Below are 14851 nucleotides of genomic sequence, written 5' to 3'. Positions count from 1 at the left end.
GCGACGCTGTGAGAAATCTCTTGCTGCAGGTTCTGTCAGGATATGCGTACGGCAGTCCCTGGGTCTGCTGGCGCATCTATCCTATGTTTGTGCTTGCTTTGTGCTTTTCGGTCTGGGATTTGGGGGTAGGCTTGAGTGATTTGATTGTCAGAGGATGTTGTGGTGGTGGAGGGAAAGAGTTGCAAGGAAGGAGCGTAGGGACTTTGAGTTTTACCCACCGCATTGGAAGGAACAAACAAATGCGGTGAGGAGGAAGGAGCGCCCAATGGTAACAAGCAGCATGAAAGGAACCGCGGAGTGAATGTGAAGTGCAAAATATAGGAGAAGGAGTTCCGAAGGTCTGTCAAGAGGTATGTGTTGGCGGAAGGCCAAACGTATGGGATGGAGTGCCAGACATATATGAAATACACTGCGTTCGTGAATGGATGCGAGGAGTACGTGTAGAGTCGCGAGGAGTATGTGTAGAGCCAAAGGTTTGGGGTTAGGATAAAAAGGTATGCTTGGTCCGGGGGTATACCAAGATCCAGGCATATGTGAAGGTAGGGAAAGAGCCAAGTAGTTCGTATGTGCAAAACGTACCTGAAGAGCCACTCGCACGCAACGAATCAAGCGCAGTTGAGGGAACAAATCTTTCTGAAGAGCCAAACCTACCTGAAGTGTTAGGAAAATGCGGTGGTGAATAGTGAGACGTCTAGGCTGGGCCAAACGCATGGAAGGCACGAAGTGTATGTGAGGGGACAAACCTACGTGAAGAGCCGAGCCTACCTGAAGGAGCAAAGTCATGTCAGGAACCAAACTCTTTGCAAATGTCAAGCGTATAGGAATTGTCGGATATATGATGGATATGGGATGAAGGAGTATGGTCGTTGGTCGATGCTGGGGACTTATGGCGTGTGGGGTTCGAGTGGTGATGTAGCCGGGGCTCCCTGTCTGTAAAGTCGTCGAATGGTTCTATACCAAAGATGGGTAGGTCAGCAATGCTTTGTGAAGTTTTGGGATGAGTGAAGGAGGTATAACTTGCTGTTGTGTGAATGCTCTAGATGAATGTTGGTGTTGGGAGTGAGAATTCTTTCGGCATACCAGAACTTGTGGTAGAGGGAGGTGGTGTTTTGGCCGGCGCTAGCTGTATTTGAAGTTCTCCAATGGGTCTATACCAGGGACAGGAAGGTCAATAATGCCTGACCAAGTTGTGGGCAAGCTAGTATGGGCATAACTCACTCCTGATGATGATCACTATTGGTGACCGGAGGGGGAGGGCTTGTCACGTCGAAGTTGGTGGTGAGCGAATTGCCATCATAATCAAGCGCAGGTTAAGGAAGTTGGCAAGTGTGACGTTCGCGATGGATATGTGTAAGGGAACCCCAGAAGCTGGCCAAACTCGTCAACTTGGGTAGACACGGCGAAGCTGATGATGGAAAGTTGCCCGTGATGGGAGGGCAAAGGGCAACAAAGCAGATCGGGTGAATGTAGTGCGAAGGTGAAATAAAATGCCTTGCATGGACTTGTTGATGGATGAGAAGGATGGTGATTGTAGTGACTCGAGAGGCAAAGAAGAAGTGCGTATATGTGCGAGTTTAGGAACCGAGGTCCGGATCTCAGAGGCTGAGAATGAAGGTTTATTGTGGTGGAAGTTGTTAATATTGAACAACTAAAGAATCCGTTACCCGCGGAGAAGTTGAAGGCATTATAGGTGACCACCAGGGCTGGTGTGGTGGAAGATCCGCAATATTTCGATCGTCAACAGTCGATAGGGCTTCCATTGCCACTGTCAAGGGCAGCTCTGAAATAGAAACCATAAGGGGTAGAGTGGTGAGAGATCCGCAATAATTCGGTCGTCAACAGTCGATAGGGTTTCAGTTGCCACTGCCGAAAGGCGAATCTGGAATGGAGAGCATGGGGAGACTAATAGCTTACTTGTGTACTCATTGATTCGAATCGCGTATATGACTTGCTCTAATGTAAGGTGGGAAAGGCAGTTTAAAATGGGTTGCTAGGTAGTGAATATTAGTGCTCACCTTGATGCAATGCCCCTGAGCCATGTCGCCGTCGACAAAGTTGGGGTAGATGAACAAAACACCACTGGCCTTTTGCTATGTTCTAATTCATTTGCTTCAGCTGGCCCGTGGGTATGAAATGAAAAGAAAAAGAGAAAGAAAGCGTAAATACGTAATATCACTGGTACACCGATTGCACCATAGGCTCGCTCATCGCTTGACTTGGGGTCAATGTATTTGTATCTATACCCATCATCAACATCCAACCATTGAATTCCCAATAAGTATAAGCCGAGCTGCCCTGCAGTTGGCCATAAAACCACTTCAAGCTCCGACCACCTGATCATGTTACAACTTACGAGCAATCGAACATCGACTACTTGGAAGAACTGTGGTGGATCTGGTGCCGAATTGATCTGCATTTTCTGTATCTGAAGAGAGGTAAGAAATCAAAGATTTAAACTACATGTAGGCATGCGTTTGGCGTGTGTTACACGCTAATATTGTTATCACCAGCCATGATATCCCTTGTCCATAACTCAACTCCAGCCCAGAAACCTCCACGACATCTGCTTTTTGCGTTTGACTAACCCAGCAAATGAATCAAATGACCCGGGTCCAGGAATACCACTCGCACTTGATTAAAACATATGTTGCCAGCTGCAGTACAACTATTGCACCCATCGCGTATACTTCTTGAGACGCATCCCTGAATCCAACATCGCAGTTACACAGTGAATGAAAGGAACCTTATGATATTTTGAATAGATGTAACAGGAACGCATTCAAGCCAAGGACCCCTCATGGCCTTCCATTACTTCATTAAAATTATGTACCTGATTGCATCCACTTCCGCCAAGAAACCACCTTGATGAAACGTATACTACAAGACTTTTAGATAGAAGTACACAACACATCGCGATGCACCCCTCATACCTAGGATGGTAAGATCAACGTATGCCAAATCCATTTTCCACCAGCCGCCGGGTCAAGCTCTCTGCCAGCCAGTGTAATCTGCGCCTGGCTCTCAAGGGGAAAAAGGGGTAAGCTACCCCGCGAGCCCCCTTTTGAAACGGTCGTTCACCGGCTTGACTACAGTCTTCTGGCAACCCGCCTTCGGCAATGTCCCAGCAAAAGGCCGCTTTACCCATGTCCAGTAGTAAGGCGTCGCCGCGCGGAACGCTGGGTCGTGCCCGAGCTCGGGCACGAGGAAGAGCTTCGTGCTAGAGTCGGGGAACGCGCCGCACGCCCGGTCAAAGTCGCGCTCGTAGTTGTCCGGGTACGTGGGGGTGTCGCCTTTGCCTTGCACCACGAGCATGGGTGCCGCGAGGGCGTGTAGGCCGGCGCCGTTGTAGTGCGTCAGACAGTCCTGGGTGAAGGCGTCGCTCGTGAGCCAGTTCGTGTTATTGTAGGTCTGCGCGGTCGTGAGATTGCAGAAGACGGTCTCGCCCGTCGCGAGGCAGGCTTGGTCGATTAGGGGAAGCAGCTTCATTGCGTCGTCGGTCAGGTAGTCGGATGGTTTGAAGGCTTCCGGGTCAAGCTTCATTAGGCTCTGCCGCAGGTAGACCGAGATCACGTCGCTCAGGAGTCCCTCGCCGGCCGACTCGATCTACTTGGGGATTAGTTCCATCGGGCGTAGCGCGGGGCCGCGGTCATGGCGCCGAGGAACTTGCCCGTCTTTTTAAGGTCGTCTTGCCCCGGCATCGCCAGCCGCTCGTTCACGCGCCACGCCGTCACGCCGCCCTCGCTGTGGCCGAGAACTGTCAAAGATAGGAGATAGCACGGTTGGATTGAATAGCAGAACTAGGTGTGGAAGTCCTGGGGGACTTCCAGGTCTTATATACACATTGGTTGTGGAGCGTCATAAGCCCCTATTCAACAAGAACGGCCCATTCGTCCGAAAGCAGGTGTCCGATCATTTTGCGCGCGGCCACGAGGGAGAAGGCCACATAGGCCGCGTGCAGGAAGCCGGCCTCGTACTGGAAGCCAGTGGGGATATCGGTCCCAAGGCCCGCGTAGTCGGTGGCGGTTACCGCATACCCGTGGGATGCGTAATAAAAGGGGTCCTCCCACTCGTAGTACAGCTGCTGCGAGTTGCTCGGGGCGCACTGCCGGTTGTGCCCGGAGGTGCCGTGCGCCCACGCCACGGTCCGAAAGGTCGAGGCGTCCGAGTCCGCGAACGTCGTGACTCCGTAGGGGAGCCTTCCCCAATTAACGTATGCCGATGCTCCGTCCCGTAGCATGTGGTGTCGGATGACAGAGAAAGGAAGGAGAGACAGGGGCAAAAGAGAAGGGCACTGCGGTGCTAGTCAATACATAGAAGGGATATCTAGCGCAGCGCGCGAATCGCGTCAAGAGGCTGACCCCTGTCTCCTACTGCGACATATGGACGTATGTACGTATGCTTGTAAGTAAGCATATGCCCGGATCCGCATAATAATGCACGTTGAAAAGCACCGAGTAGGAAGTTCGAAAACTTGTCTAAGACATCGTCAGAAACTGGGTGACAAACCCAATGATCAATACAAACATACCAATGTCATCTTTCTCCGGTTATTTGGCATCTCGGCGTACCGCTGTTGTTCAGTTGTGGCTATAAACGGATCTTTGTAGGTGCCAGTCTCGGGACGCTTTCGCTTGAAACGTGTTTGCCGATTTCAGCCCTTGAGCGTGCATGCATGCATTCGTCCAAAGACAGGAGCGATTTGTGACACTACAGAAGTTCTCATCAATTGGATTACTGTAAGACAGATACTTGTGAGCCAAGAAAGATGAGCCAGAATGGGTCTCGGTTGTAATTGGCGTTCTTGGGCGAGTATAATATTTGAGGTCAAGTGCTCAAATGTCGGTATGATACTCCCACGTACAAACCGATATAAACCCATTGCGGGCGGCAGTATCCGAACATACCCAAGCACCAAGGGAAGCCCTGCAGCTACGTAGGTAGATACCAGACCTCCGGGATCTTGGCTATTTTTCATCGTTATCAAGCCTAAACCAAGAGTGCGGTTTCCTTTGGCAGGAAGTATTGTTGTTGCTCTGTGCATTGTGAAATCAAGGTATATGTGGCGATTTAAGGGTCGTCAATTCGAGGTTGCTTCAGAGACACTTTCGATGTACTTTTCAGTAGCACACGATATGCCAACGAAATATGCTCGTCGCAAATGCCAGCATATCCAGATCAGTAAGTCAAGGTACGCAGTACGATCAGAATGGAAACCAAATTGATGCTGGTGATACACTGCATGTGAGATGATCAAGGTGACATGACGCTAAAAGGTGCATGAGTAACCAATCAGTCGCGGTGGAGGCGCTAAAGTCCGTGGGGCCGAGCGAGCCGGGCGTCATCGTTTCGAAGAGGAATCTGCAGTCGAGGCGGTCGCTTCTCTCCTTTCGCCTAGAAGCGCTTCAATCTCCCAGCAGCCAAAAGCCACCCTAGCGACGGCTAGAATCATACTTCAGCACTCCAACGGTTTTTATACACACCATTCGCAAACATGTTGCTTCCCGCCGGCGTGCAGCTCCAGCTGCCGCGTCCCAAGGTTAGTTGGCGCTCAAAGTGGAGGCGGTCGCGTGCCCAACGCCTGCTGCCAGCCTTGCCCAGCACCAGCATCACTGACCCTGTCGTCGCAGACGTTCCTCGGCCTCATGAGCCTCCAGAGCGGTGCCGAGATGATTGCGCTATCCTTCGTATTCAATAAAGCGACCGGACTCTACGGACTACTCGCCATTTTGACCGGATTCCACCTGTCGGCCCTGCAGCTGTCGATGTATATTTACTCGGTCGTCGCGCTCGGCATCATCGCGTACTGCCTACCGCACATCCGAAAGCAGACGCCCTTCCAGAACCTCGCTTTCGCATGGCTCTACATCGTCGACACTGTCGTCAACACCGCGTACACTACCGTTTTTGCCGTCAGCTGGTACTTGGCCAGCGGCAGGACAGGCGGTCCCACACCCCCAGAATCAGCCGACACGGGCGTTTCCCCGAGCGCCTTCATGAAGGCCATCGATACCACCGCGAGCACGAGCTTCATCGTTGTTTTCAGCCTGATCCGCATCTACTTCGTTCTGGTCATCATGGCGTACGCGCAACAGGTCATGGTGCAATGCCGCGACGGACGACAGCAGGGCTGGGGCGAGGACCCCGAGTTGGCCGGCAAGCCCTTTGCGGAGGGCACGCCCGAGGGCGAGGGCTACAAGGGCAAGATCGGTCGCGCGATGCTTTCGGTGGGCAGAGGCTACTGGCTCGGCGGCCAGAAGCAGGACGATGAGTGGGCCAAGAATGTCCGATCCAAGTTCCGAAGCCACAAGGTCGCCTCGGCTTAAGAGTGGCAGGAAGTCTGCATTTATTATTACCCAATACGAGAGTTTATCTCTGTCGACTGTCCAGCCATTCTTCTTGCCTCTGATCATGGATGGCCTGTTGGATATCCACATCTGCATGACGCCATACTTGGGTTCCGGGGTATGAGCGGCTTTGAGGGCGGCTATCGGGGGTCGGTGTTTGTAGCAGTCACCGTCTTACGGTGGCCGGGATTTGTAAAAATAGCGAGTATATAGACCGAAAGAATGATAATAATGAGTCTATGGTATAGTTGCATTATTAAAAACCGAAATGAATCTGCACTGAATACCAGACATGAAAATATACCCCGAAAATTGTGGTGATGGTTTGTGTCGCTGGAGATATATACTTCCTGGGCAATCTGGTGCGGCTGTCGGGGGCCAAAAGGTCAGCTCTCAGCCGCCCGTTGAGGCTAATCCCAGGCAACCGACAGCCGCGTTTAGTGCAGGCAGTGTGCAGGGTCTGCAGGGGTAAATGCGATTTAGGCGGAGGAGGCTCGGTCTTTTGGGTTCGAAATGGCATTTGTCAGGCCCGGACGGTTCGTGGTTCACGGTTTCTGACCTTGGGGAGCTCTGGGATTGGGCGGTTTCGGTCGCTGGGGTGGCACCACGGGGGACTAGTCGCGATCACGCCATCGATCAACTGCGGCGGATGACAATTGCACCATTTGCACCAGAGGCAGAGATAGCAGTGACATCGTACCAACGTACGCAAACAAGAGACCAAAAACCACCGCTTTTCCACTATCAGACTCATTGCGGGGGCTCAGATTGGACGAGCATCTACCTATCTGCACTCACCCCTGGGAACTGGTTGGAGCACGCAGCCGGCCTCGAGGAAAAAATAGTGTTGTAGTGTCTGGTGGTGTCCAGAAAAATAATTTCCCAGACGCCGAGCCCCTCAAGTCATGCTGCCGCCATCGCTCGCTCCCCATTAAATCGCTTTCCAAGATAAAAACCTGGGGAGGCGTCCTCGACATCCATCACCATGTCTTTTCTTTTCGGTTCGTCCTCAGCTCAGACATCGGCAAAGATGGCGGACATCCAGATTCGCACGCCTGAAGAGGCAGGTACGTTGCAATAAGAAACAAAAACCACTGTCCCTCCCCTCCAACCAAATCCAAACCATGTCCCAATGGCGGGATGGCGGGGCATTTTCCGCAATCCCTCACTGCTGCTGCAACAAGCCGCGCGCAGATGTCCATTCCATGTGCCACCTCAACCACGCTGTCTACTCCATTCTACTCCAATCCATATTGCTCGGAGATATATACTTGAGAAATAGACAAGCTGACAAGATGTCTTTTGGTCCCGTGCAGTTGCGAGAATCGCCTATCTTTCCAGCGATGTAATTGTCTCAGTCCAGCCTTCGTTGGCCCAGGATTCTGCTTTTTCCGCCCACCTTAAGCAATACGCCGAACGAAAGGACCCGAGCCTGGTCGCAAAGGACCAAGTCCCCGAGGTATGTAACTTCGCTGCCGTGGTTCTACATTAGAAAGACCCCCAATTGACACTTCTTCTCCTCCAGGTCCAAGCCGTCAGGCACAACAACGACCCTCTCCTCTCCGTCTTTGCGCCGATTCGCTCCGGACGCATCGTCTCCGTCACTGCGACCTCCGAGATCCTGCTGGCGTCCATTGCCCACCTCTACAAGCTCGCCAACTACCCGGTCGTGCTTCACATCTCCCTTCAACCCTCCCAGTCGCCCGATTACTCCTCCATAACAGCGATCCGAAACTCAGGATGGACCTTCCTGCAGTCAGACTCCTTACAGGAGGCCCAAGACATGGCCATTACGGCACATGCTCTGGCCGTCCGGTCAGGAAAGGGTGTCATCCACTTCTTCGACTCGGGCGCCTGCGCGCACGACAAGCCTATTGCGAACGAAGACTCCGAGTTCGTACGACAGGTCTTGAACATCGATGACGTCCGCAGGTACCAGGCCGCCCCAGTTTCTGGCTCTGGCATCTACGCAGACGATGGAAGAACCGCTGTCGCCTCTGAGCGCCGCGAGGCCCCTGCTGGCGGCGCCGCCTCAGCCGCCAACGGCCTTTCAGATTCTACTGTATTGGATGCCGCCTCCAAGGCGACCTCTTCCGCAGTTTCAGAGAAGTCGAGTCAAGAGAGTGGATCGACAGCCCCGCCTAGCGTCTCTACCGCCACTACCATCGAGGCCGAGGCGCCTGTCGTCAGCTCCGAGGATATTTACAAGTATGTCACAGCAATTTGGGAGCAGTTCAAGCAGGCAAACGGCCGCGAATACAGCCCATTCGAGTGGTCTGGACCGGCTACTGCTGATAAGGCTATTTTCGTTTTCGGCTCCGATGCCGGCCTCTTTGCCGAGGCTCTCGATTCTGCCAAGGCCACCGACGAGTACGCAAAGTCTGGCATGATCACAGCAAGACTATACCGGCCATGGCTCGCATCCAAGCTAGTGGAGACTATTCCCAAGTCTGTTAAGCGCGTGGCTGTTATCGAGCAGATCTCGAGGAAGACGACAAAGTGGGGTCCTCTTCTGATCGATATCCTCACTTCGGTAAAGAGCGGTTTCGGTGGTGTTGAGCACGTTGTTGGATATCAGCTGGGTTACATCACCAGTGATACGATCCGCCAGGCTCTCCGCGGCGTCTTCCAGAACCTCATCTCGGAGAAGCCTCTCCAGAATCTCGAGGTTGGCCAGCGAGATGTACCCGCATCGAGTGCGGTTCAACTGGAGCAGCCCAAGCTCGAGACTGCCTACACCAAAATCCTTAACCAGCTGTTCGGGAGCCGGGTCTACATGGCCAACGCCCTGAACTCCAAGACTGCCGGCATCTCCTCAACAGTTGCGACAAGCCCGGAATTCGGCTTCGGTTCTCTCTTGGCCCGAAAGGAGCACCGCCAGCGGTTCGTAAAGGAAGCCAAGAACGCGGCTACCTCGAACGAGTTCATCACCGAAGCACCCAAGAACTGGCTGGCCAAGTGGGCCGCTGTAGCTGACGATGCGCAGAAGGCCAGCGATGTTGCCGATGATGTTATCGCTCGCCTCGAGAACGACGGATCGCAAGTTTCTCGTGATCTTCTTTCCAGCAAGGGCCTCTTCCGAAAGGAGTCGCTCTGGCTCGTGGGTTCGGATGCCTGGTCTTACGACCTGGGCAACTCCGGTGTCCACCATGTCCTGGCCTCGGGCGAAAACGTCAACATGCTGATCATCGATTCTACACCTTACTCTGAGAGAGCCGCTGCCGATGCGGAGAGGCGCAAGAAGGATATTGGTCTTTACGCCATGAACTTCGGCAACGCTTACGTGGCATCCACTGCAGTCTACAGCTCCTACACACAGGTTCTGCAGGCAATGCTCGAGGCTGACCAGTTCAACGGTCCCTCAATTGTTCTTGCTTATCTTCCTTACTTCGGCGAGCATGACTCCGCTCTTACTGTTCTGCAAGAGACCAAGAAGGCAGTCGATGTCGGCTACTGGCCCCTTTACCGCTGGAACCCCGACAACGACTCCAAGGGCGAGCCTAACTTCTCTTTGGACTCGGAGCGCATCAAGAAGGAGCTGAAGCAGTTCCTTGACCGCGACAACCACCTCACTCAGCTTATGCGCAAGGAACCCACTTTCGCTGCTAACTTGGCCCAGGACTTCGGTACCGAGGTACGGGCACATCAGAAGCGAAAGGCCAAGGATGCGTACGCCCAGCTTCTGGAAGGTCTCTTTGGTGCCCCTCTCACCATTCTGTACGCCTCAGATAACGGAAACGCTACGTCGCTGGCGAAGCGACTTGGCAACCGTGGGCGTTCGCGAGGTCTCAAGACCACCGTCATGGCTATGGAAGACTACCCCGTCGAGGACTTGTCTACTGAGGAGAACATTATCTTCATCACATCAACCGCTGGACAGGGAGAATTCCCCCAAAACGGCTTGTCATTCTGGCATGCTGTCAAGGATAGCACGGAACTCGATCTCGCCAACGTCAACTACTCCGTCTTTGGTCTCGGTGACAAGCACTACTGGCCCCGCAAGCAAGACCGCGTCTACTACAACAAGCCCGCTAAGGATCTTGACCGCGTACTTGGCAACTTTGGCGGTAAGCGTCTTGCTGATGTTGGTCTTGGTGACGACCAGGATCCCGATGGTTACCAGACTGGTTACTCCGAGTGGGAGCCCAAGATCTGGACAGCTCTTGGCGTTGCTAACGTCGATGGCCTCCCCAGAGGAGCCGCCACCAATCACCAACGAGGACATCAAGCTGGCTTCCAACTACCTTCGCGGTACCATTGTTGAAGGCCTGAACGATCCCACGACTGCTGCCATCTCTGCTTCTGACCAGCAACTCACCAAGTTCCATGGTACTTACATGCAGGACGACCGTGATGTTAGAGATGAGCGCAAGGCTCAGGGTCTGGAGCCCGCTTACTCTTTCATGATTCGATGCAGACTGCCGGGTGGTGTTTCTACTGCCAAGCAATGGGTCCAGATGGACGACATCAGCAACAGCCTGGGCAACGAGACGATGAAGCTTACTACCCGACAGACCTTCCAATTCCACGGAGTTGTGAAGGGAAAGCTCAAGCCCGCTATGCAGGCCATCAACCGCTCGCTCATGACCACCATTGCCGCCTGCGGTGATGTCAACCGAAACGTCATGTGCAGCTCTCTTCCCACCCAGTCGAAATACCACAGACAGGTATTTGCCTGCTCCAAGAAGATCAGCGACCACTTGTTGCCTGCCACCTCAGCCTATCACGAGATATGGCTCACGGATGACAACAACGAGAAGAAGCAAGTTGCCGGTGAAGCTGTGCAGGACTTCGAACCCTTGTACGGACCTACTTACCTGCCGCGAAAGTTCAAGATCACCATCGCTATCCCGCCTCACAACGACACGGATGTGTACGCTCACGATGTCGGTCTGATTGCTATCAAGGGCGATGATGGTGAGCTTCTTGGTTTCAACCTTCTCGCTGGTGGTGGTATGGGTACCACGCACAACAACAAGAAGACCTACCCCCAGACCGGTCGCATGATGGGTTACGTCAGTGCCGAGGAGGTTCACATCGCCTGTGAGAAGGTCATGTTGGTGCAGCGCGACCACGGTGATCGCAAGAACCGCAAGCACGCTCGTCTCAAGTACACCATTGACGATATGGGTGTTGATGTCTTCCGCAGCAAGGTCGAGGCCATGTGGGGTAAGACTTTCGAGCCTGCGCGTCCTTTCCACTTCCAGAGCAACGTCGACACCTTTGGATGGCAGAAGGATGAGAACGGTCTCAACCACTTCACCTTCTTCATCGAGAACGGCCGTATCGAGGACACGCCCGACTTCCAGATGAAGACTGGCCTCCGTGAGATTGCCAAGGTCCACAAGGGCGAGTTCCGCCTGACTGGTAACCAGCATCTCATCCTCTCCAACGTGGCCGATGAGGACCTGCCGCAGATGAAGGAACTCATGAAGCAATACAAGCTCGACAACTACCAGTTCTCTGGTCTCCGCCTCAGCTCTTCTGCTTGTGTTGCCTTCCCCACTTGCGGTTTGGCCATGGCTGAAAGTGAGCGCTACCTGCCCGTCCTGATCTCCAAGCTCGAAGACTGCCTCGAGGAGAACGGTCTGCGTCAAGACTCCATCGTTATGCGCATGACTGGTTGCCCCAACGGCTGTGCTCGTCCCTGGTTGGCTGAGGTAGCCTTCGTCGGCAAGGCTTACGGCGCCTACAACATGTACCTGGGTGGCGGCTACCACGGCCAGCGCCTGAACAAGCTATACCGCTCCAGCATCAAGGAGGACGAGATCCTGGCCATCATGAAGCCGCTGCTGAAGCAGTACGCTACCGAGAGGCAGGAGGGCGAGAGGTTTGGTGACTTCTGCATTCGCTCGGGTGTCATCAAGGAGACTACGGATGGACAGAACTTCCACGCTGACGTAAGTGATTCTTGACTTCTGTTATACTGAGAAGATGGCTCGGCTAACATTTAATAACAGGTTGCTGAGGAAGAGTCTGACGAGGAATAAACTGGGGAGGTTGGCATGAATTAAGATATGTGAATGTGACTTGATCAAAATGCGGCATCTATGATATCAAGACTGGCGTTTGGGACTGGGGGCGGCATTACATCGACACCTTAAGATAGGTGATATAGCATCTTGATTTATATAGGCGGTAAATATGATAAACATACGTTCTCGTTCACATGTTTCGGGAGTAGGTGCCTTACTTGCTCTTGTTTGGATACGATTTCATGAGACCATAAGCACCTTGGTTCGTCCTCAAAGCTCCGGTGAGGGGTCATTGGCGCGCGAAGTAGGAGTTCTGGTTTGATCCATGTCGGTTGCCCATTGGCAAGCCGTCTTTCCGTGACCATGAGATCGGCAGGAGCACGACCTGCAACTGTGCTTGGCGGACCACACTGTTCTTGTTCATCATAATCTACCTGGTAAGTCCATCAAGCGACTACTACCACACGCCCTGCGCCCCCACCAAGACACGTTACCGCACCCATGGTGTACCATAGATACATGCCCGAATCAGGAAGGAATTGTCAACCAGCTCGAGGCCGTGGCCGAGGAGAAGGGCTGCAGCGCCGCCCACCTGGCCGTCGCCTGGGTGCTCAAGCAGCGGCCCGACTTCATCCGCATTCCGGCTACCAAGCGGATCGAATACCTCGAGAAAACCTTCGGGGTACTCAAGGTTGAGCTGACGGATGAGGAAGAGGCGGAGGAGGTGCGGAGGATTGTGAGCTGGGTGGCGGGGGGGCGGGATCCGGATTTTGCTAAGGGGCAGTGCTACTTGGACAAGGTGGATGAATAGATGACTCGGCGCTGTATAGATAGCTAGTTGAGATATTTATCAAGTGCGGCGCATGCGTAATATATATCATGATCTCAGTTGTGACACTTCCGGAGGTCTGCTAAGGGTATATTGTGCCCTCCTAGGTTAAGAGGTTAAACTGTAATTGTTAAGTAAGCCGATTTTTAACGGACGTTATAGGCGGTCGGCGACGTTAAAACGACGCTTACTTATTTTCGGGTCGAGATTTTAATGTTATATTATATTATAGCTTATTAAGTTATTTTTTATCGATTTATTTTTCGAGTTTTTTTATAGCTTTTCTTTATAATTTAAGGTTTTTTAACCGCCTTATTATTATTTAAAATTATTATATATTAAGTTTAACGTAGTTTATTAATAAGCGGAATATATTACATACCGGGACACTTTTTTCACTTTTCGACACTTTTATATAAATTTATTTAATTATAACGCGCTATATTAATTAAATTTACTCGCTATTCGATTCGCTACTCGATTTTATATCTTTTTTATATATTCGCATATTATGGCTTATTTCGCCGCAGATCTCACAGCGCCTGCCGCCCGTCGCGCGCCTTTTCGATAAACTACTATTTTCGCTTTTATTAGTCGCTAGCCGTTTTTTTTTGTTTTTTTATTCTGTAGCTTTCGAGATTCCTTAATCGTAAAAGCTTTTCTAAGTTAAACTCGCGACTTTTTAGTTCTCCGGCGCTTCGAAAGGGTTAAATTAGCCTTTTATAATATACGTATTTAATTCTTTATAAAAGTTATTTTATACACGATTATATATATACTCTTCGTTATTTAGTTTACTGCTTTTAAAATTAGCGTTAAAGAGCTTTCTTAATAAGTAAACACCCTCTTTTAATAAAAAAGAGTGCTTAGTTATTTATTAAAGGTTAAACGGCGTTTAAAGGTCGTAGGTGCTAGCCGTTCCTAAACGCGACGGGCTAAGTGTAAGTGTTTAAAGACGCACATTTAACTTATTAATTACCTTATTAAGGTTATAAGGTATTAAATTAAATACGTTAAATTTAGATTTAATGTTAATTTCCGTAAAAATAGTAAAATACGCGGCTTTAAACGCGATAAAAAACTCGAGCTTTATAATATAATTAATCGAGGTTTTAATAAATAGCTCGATTTCTTTCGAATACGCGCGCTTTAAAGGCGAATAAAATATTATATTTAATAGTTAAAAAAAATAAAAAACATAAGGAGGCATATTAAGCGTAATAATGCCGTTATTTTTATAATATACCTCGAATTCGGCCGAAATATAGCGCTCGTAGCCGTCGAGGATTAAAAAGCGATATAAACCCTTCGTTCGCGATTTAATATATTTATTAAAATACTTAATTTAGTTTAGGCTTATTTTATTATTTATTTAACTATTCGAAGTCGGTTTAATTACCTAGTTACCCGGTAAGTCGCATTCGGTAGCCTAGTTCGCTAGGTGATATTAGCCTTAAACGATTAAAAACGGCGAAATGCACCAGCCTTACGAATTAATGCATTTAATCGCCGTCGACCATTCCCGATTACTAGGCTGGACCGATTTCGCCTTCCCACGCCGATCGGCGCGTATTATAACGAGAGTTAACCCGATTATATTTATTATAAAGCCGGTTTTATCGAAATTATATATATTTTTATTAACGATATCGTATTTAGTTTTAATATTCGCGATTAATTTAAACTAGTTAAAAATAATATTT

General features: G+C 51.0%; 5 protein-coding genes across 5 annotated transcripts; 3 read left to right on the top strand and 2 right to left on the bottom strand.

Annotated features, from left to right (window-relative positions):
- Positions 1-3042: 3042 nt before the first annotated feature.
- PG997_008776 (Alpha/Beta hydrolase protein) lies at positions 3043-3540 on the bottom strand (the record flags this gene model as incomplete). The annotated part of the gene is made up of 1 exon (XM_066813091.1): positions 3043-3540. One exon carries the CDS (start codon positions 3538-3540, stop codon positions 3043-3045), a length of 498 nt encoding a protein of 165 aa, XP_066668433.1.
- Positions 3541-3614: 74 nt separating this feature from the next.
- PG997_008775 (uncharacterized protein) lies at positions 3615-4237 on the bottom strand (the record flags this gene model as incomplete). The annotated part of the gene is made up of 2 exons (XM_066813090.1): positions 3615-3737; positions 3881-4237. 2 exons carry the CDS (start codon positions 4235-4237, stop codon positions 3615-3617), a joined length of 480 nt encoding a protein of 159 aa, XP_066668432.1.
- A 1254-nt stretch (positions 4238-5491) lies between these two features.
- PG997_008774 (Ras small monomeric GTPase rab6) lies at positions 5492-6323 on the top strand (the record flags this gene model as incomplete). The annotated part of the gene is made up of 2 exons (XM_066813089.1): positions 5492-5536; positions 5628-6323. The coding sequence occupies 2 exons, from the start codon at positions 5492-5494 to the stop codon at positions 6321-6323; spliced, it is 741 nt and encodes a 246-aa protein (XP_066668431.1).
- Positions 6324-7316: 993 nt separating this feature from the next.
- PG997_008773 (sulfite reductase hemoprotein) lies at positions 7317-12334 on the top strand (the record flags this gene model as incomplete). Its single annotated transcript, XM_066813088.1, is given in 5 exon segments — positions 7317-7411; positions 7661-7803; positions 7870-10521; positions 10541-12244; positions 12305-12334. The coding sequence occupies 5 exon segments, from the start codon at positions 7330-7332 to the stop codon at positions 12332-12334; spliced, it is 4611 nt and encodes a 1536-aa protein (XP_066668430.1). The 5' UTR covers positions 7317-7329.
- A 348-nt stretch (positions 12335-12682) lies between these two features.
- On the top strand, positions 12683-13130 carry PG997_008772 (Aldo-keto yakc; the record flags this gene model as incomplete). Its single annotated transcript, XM_066813087.1, has 2 exons — positions 12683-12712; positions 12852-13130. The coding sequence occupies 2 exons, from the start codon at positions 12683-12685 to the stop codon at positions 13128-13130; spliced, it is 309 nt and encodes a 102-aa protein (XP_066668429.1).
- Positions 13131-14851: the final 1721 nt, after the last annotated feature.

This window comes from Apiospora hydei, assembly GCF_038363865.1.
Source record: "Apiospora hydei strain CBS 114990 chromosome Unknown utg000006l_segment0_segment0, whole genome shotgun sequence".
Classification (NCBI taxonomy): Eukaryota; Fungi; Ascomycota; class Sordariomycetes; order Amphisphaeriales; family Apiosporaceae; genus Apiospora; species Apiospora hydei.
This window is presented reverse-complemented; position numbering and strand designations above follow the sequence as displayed.